The sequence below is a fragment of the Dromiciops gliroides genome, chromosome 1 (assembly GCF_019393635.1).
Source record: "Dromiciops gliroides isolate mDroGli1 chromosome 1, mDroGli1.pri, whole genome shotgun sequence".
Lineage (NCBI taxonomy): Eukaryota > Metazoa > Chordata > Mammalia > Microbiotheria > Microbiotheriidae > Dromiciops > Dromiciops gliroides.
The window spans coordinates 28,110,214-28,115,284 of record NC_057861.1 but is presented as its reverse complement, the minus strand read 5'-3'; the positions used below and the strand labels follow the sequence as shown (position 1 = coordinate 28,115,284).

At 50.3% G+C, this 5,071-nt stretch overlaps 1 protein-coding gene across 1 annotated transcript; it reads left to right on the top strand.

Annotated features, from left to right (window-relative positions):
* The first annotated feature begins 235 nt into the window (after positions 1–235).
* On the top strand, positions 236–4,118 carry LOC122744531 (disintegrin and metalloproteinase domain-containing protein 1-like). Its single transcript, XM_043990058.1, has 2 exons — positions 236–2,650; positions 4,068–4,118. Exons 1-2 carry the CDS (start codon positions 236–238, stop codon positions 4,116–4,118), a joined length of 2,466 nt encoding a protein of 821 aa, XP_043845993.1.
* Positions 4,119–5,071: the final 953 nt, after the last annotated feature.

Here is a 5,071-nt window from a genome sequence, read left to right as displayed (position 1 = left end):
AACATTGAGGCTGCTGCTCTTATATGGGGGCCGCAGAACCAAACCGTGTCTAAGGGGAAGAGGAGAGGTCAGCGGAGAAGTGAGGAAGCCAAGAGAAATCTTGGAAATTCTGAGGATGGTGGCCGTCAGTAACCTACAGAACTTTAGAGAAAACACCATGTAATGGAGAGCAGGGGTGAAGGGGAGGGAGTACTGGGCATAGCGGCCCAGCATCATGAATTACTTTGCTTGAGTTATGTCTGTGACTGTGGCTCCAGTCAGGGACCCTGAGGAACAAATGTTCATGAATAAGTTTGAGGGAGAATTTTCATCCAAAGCACCCCAGAAGAGGGACTTGGATCTCATGCTAGGAGCCTATCACATCAAGCTTGGGGTGGTCTTGTTGTTGGCAGATATTCTTGTCCCAGGTGTTTGTGGTACCTTGGAATCAGTGCAACACTCTTCCTATGAAGTCATCATCCCCACTAGGTTAACCTTCAGGGACAGGGAAGACTCAAAAGACAAATTGTCATATGTGCTGCTAATGAAAGAGAAGAGACAAGTCATTCACTTGAAGTTAAAGAGAAGGTTGTTTGTCAAGAACTTCCCTGTCTACACCTACTCCAAAGGGGTCCCAAGTTTAGACACGCCTTTTATCCCAGATAATTGCCACTATGATGGATACGTAGAAGGTGAGCTGGGGTCCACTGTGTCTGTCAGCACCTGCTCAGGCCTCAGGGGCATCATCACCATCCAGAAAACAGTTTATGGCATTGAGCCCATGGAAACATCAAGGCAGTTTGAGCATCTCTTATATCCCATGGATGGGCTGCTCCAAAGCTCCTGCAGAGTGACCTCAGAAGAAGGCCAACGATTCAGAAGCAGCATGCAGGAACAGAGAACAGAAGAGAAAGAGACACTTGACAGGGAGGCCCTGAACTACATCTGGTCCCACCCCAAGTATGTGGAGATGTTTGTTGTGGTGGACAATAGGCGATTCCACATGTGGAATGGCAACGTGACCAAGACGGTGCAGATGGTGATGGACGCCCTTGCCCACGTCAACACCTACAGCCAGGCCATCCGCGTCAAGGTGGTCCTCATCGGCTTGGAGATCTGGACAGAGAGGGACCAGGTGAGGATCCCTGAGGACTTGCGGGAAGTCCTGCACAATTTCAACCACTGGAGAGAACGGGAGCTGCTCAGCCGGGCCAAGCACGATGTTGCCCATCTCATAGTGGGACACCATCCAGGAGAGTACCTGGGGGAAGCCTTTCTGAACGGGGCGTGCGTGTCTGGGCTTGCAGCAGGAGTCGAATCTTTCTATCATGAAGACCCCCCTCTCTTTGCCGTGCTCATGGTGCATGAGCTGGGCCATAACCTGGGCATGAAGCACGACCACGTGGCCTGCATCTGCCCTGACCAGCCCTCCTGCATCATGCTCGGAACTGTCAGCCTTGAGAGTCGTTTCAGCAACTGCAGCTTGGAGGCTTTCTATGAATTCCTGCGACACCAGCAAGGCTCCTGCCTCTATGACAAGCCCGCGGCCGCGGGCGTGGCGAGGGGGCCCTTCTGCGGGGACCACGTGGTGGACAGAGGGGAGGAGTGCGACTGTGGCAGCGTCGGGGACTGCATGAAGGACCGCTGCTGCTTGCCCTCCTGCCGGCTGAGGCGGGGCTCTGCCTGTGCCTCTGGGCCCTGCTGCAGCAAGTGCAAGTTTCTGAAGGCAGCCACGCCCTGCCGTCCCAGCGTGGACGAGTGTGACCTCCCCGAGTACTGTAATGGCAGCTCCCCGTGGTGCCAGCCCGACACCTACAAGCAGGATGGCAGCCCGTGCAGGGGCGGTGGTTACTGCTACCAGGGGCGGTGCAGGAGCCTGGAGAGCCAGTGCGTGCAGGTGTTTGGGGAGGGCTCCCGGGCTGCCCGGCAAAGCTGTTACCACCACTTGAACACGCAGGGGGACAGGTTTGGCAACTGTGGCAGTGGCCAGGAAGGGTTACGCAAGGCCTTTGTCAAGTGTGCGCCCAAGCATGTCATGTGTGGGAGGCTGGTGTGTGAAGGCATTGCCAGGTTGCCCCTGATGAGGAACCACCACACGCTCATCCAGATCCCCCTGGAGGACACGTGGTGCTGGGGGGTGGACCTCTTTGAGGACGTGGACCTTCCTGATGGAGGGGCCGTCAAGGCAGGCACCTTGTGTGGCCCCCAGAAGATCTGTCTCAACCGCACGTGCTCTGATGTGCAGGTGCTGCAATATGATTGTGAACCAGAGACCCGGTGTCATGGCCGAGGGGTCTGCAACAACCTCAAGCATTGTCACTGCGATGATGGCTATGCCCCTCCCACGTGTGCTTCGGAGGGCTTTGGGGGCAGTGTGGACAGTGGCCCCCCTCCAGATGCAAGAACGCTTTCTCCCAAGCCACTTGCCTTATATCAGCGACCCCAAATCACCCCTGCTCTACTTGCTAACAACCTGTCTCCCAGTTTGTACACTTCTCCCGTTAGACTTCAGCGTCCACCCTTCATCAGAAGTCAAGGCCATAACTCCCTTCGTCTTCAGGACAGCCCCCTTCTGGGATTTGAACCTTCTCCTAGCCCTACTCTAGAGAACAACAGATCCAACAGCCAGGACACCAAGCAGCTGCTCCTCTCCTTGATTGAGATCTTGATTGTAATCCTCCTTTTACTCATCTTAATGTACTGTGTGTTCTATGTACTCATTAAACGGAAGACCAGGGAGGAGGAAGAGCAAGAGGAAGAGGAAGAGGAGGAGGAAGAGCAAGTTTTATCTGTTATGTACCGATCAGAACCAAAGGTAGAACAGGATGAGACATTTAGAGAGGTTGAACAAAGGAAGGAAGAGAAGGAAAAAGAAGAGGAGGAAGAGGAGGAGGAGGAAGAGGAAGAGGAGGAGGAGGAGGAGGAGGAGGATGAGGAGGAAGAGGAGGAGGAGGAAGAGGAGGAGGAAGAAGAGGATGAGGAGGAAGAGGAAGAAGAAGAGGAAGAGGAGGAGGAGGAGGAGAGAGAAAAGAGGAGGAACAGAACAATATAGAAGAAAAGAAAGAGAGTGACTCAAGGATGGGAGGAAAAAATGGTCTAAAGAGACTGTGTTTCAAAATGCCAGCCCTCAGTGAGGATGAGTGAGCCCCAGGTTTGATGGCAATCTCTGGGTCACTGAGGCTTGCAGAAGGACCAGGACTAGGCAACATGGCGATAGAAATGGGGATTTTCAAGTCCCCCCCCACACACTCCTTTTTTCCCTGTGAAACAGAGGGATTGAATAAAAGAATACCCCAAGGTCTATCCCAAGGTCACATCTCTCTGGGCTGCAAAAACTGGCTCAATGTTGGAAATTAGGCACAGAGTCCAGGTCACCTGAGAAGCAGGGCGGTGCTACCACCGGAGGGTCTGTCACTGAACATGTGGCCAAACTCTCTGAATGAATCATCCATCAGTTTGCTCTTCTTGCCATATGGGTTGGGTTGGTTTTTTTCTTCTTAATAGTAGGGCGAATTGAGAATCTGAGGACCTGCATTGACATCTTGGCTTTGCTGTTTAGGATGCTCTGTGACCTTGGGGTTTTTCATCTGCAGGAAATTCAGAGAAGATGGTTCTCAAAGGGTGTGTCATGGCACCCAGGTGTGCTGTGAATTTTTCTAGGGGTGTTGCAGATTTTGGATATTATTACAGATAAAAGAAAATTGACAAATAAGTCTGTTAAATGTAAATTGTACTTACCCCATGTACTATGTAGGCCAATAAGTATAATATTTACAAAATCAAACCTGCCTATTAAATATGCTCACCAACCTCAGGACTTGTTAGACTTTGAACTTGAAAACAAGTCAACAAAAATCCCCTCCTATTGAAGGGATACCAGCCATGCATAGTTCTCCCATCCCTGCCTCAATTCCTCATGGAAAACATACTGTGTCATGAGCAAAAAATGTTTGAGAATCATTGTATCTGATGAAATCTAAGGTCCCCTCCAGCTTTATATAATCCATGACCCTTTGATCTTTTCGGTCTTGCCTTTGTCTTCTGCCTTTGTGGACACTGCCTCTCCAATCCCTTTGCTTCCTTTGTAGGCCTTCTGCCTTCTGCCTTCTGGAAAATCTGATGACTCTGAGGACCTTTGACCTACCTTGGTGTCCCATTGCAAAACTTGAGCATTCACCCAAGTTCTCACCTAGTCTCTGGGTTTAACTCCCTCTTTCTTTTATCTCTGAGACCCCAGACTCAGGTCAGCCTTTAATCCAGGGATGAAGAGGTCAGGAACATTTTGCTGGGTGACTCAGGAGGGAAGCAGGTGAAGGATTACCAGAACTGGGTAGGCCTCAGAAATCTAGGGATGCTACCATATGTAGCATCTGGATACCTCCTCTCATACATGGAACCCCTGAAAAAAGCCCAGATTTGAGATACACATTGAGTCAACAACCACTCAGAATCATAGCTCACCTGATGCTGCTGATACATGTACTCATAGCAGACAGTCAGAGGACTCATTCACTCAAAACAAAACATATTTCATCAAAACAATAGAGCAAATGGAGTGAAAAGGAAAGATTTCCCACCAGTACACATGCATTGTACTCTCAAAGGTTCTCTTACCAACTAGTGGGGTGGGCATATGTATTCATGACCAGAAAACACACATGGATGGGATGCTTATTGAGCAGGGATGGGGGTGGAACACAGATGAATAGACACTCACCAGGGTGGGTCAAGGATGCCTATGTAAGAGACACGTGCCGAGGGCAGCTTGTAGTGCTAAGGCCGAATGGCTATCGTTGTCCTCTGATGGATGTTGTGTGTACATTTCCCACTGGGTATGCTCTGTTCTGGGTTATGATCTGTATTAGTCCCTATGGTTCTCTTGTTTCTATCTTCCAGACTCCAGTTCCTGTGCTAAGTCTCTTATCTGTGTGACCCTGGGCAAGTCACTTAACCTCTGATTATCTGACAAATCGATCCACTGGAGAAGGAAATGGCAAACCACTCCAATATCTTTGCCAAGAAAACCTCAAATGGGGTTACAAAGGGTTAAACACGACTGAAAAATGACTCAGTGACAAATATGCCAGGCGCT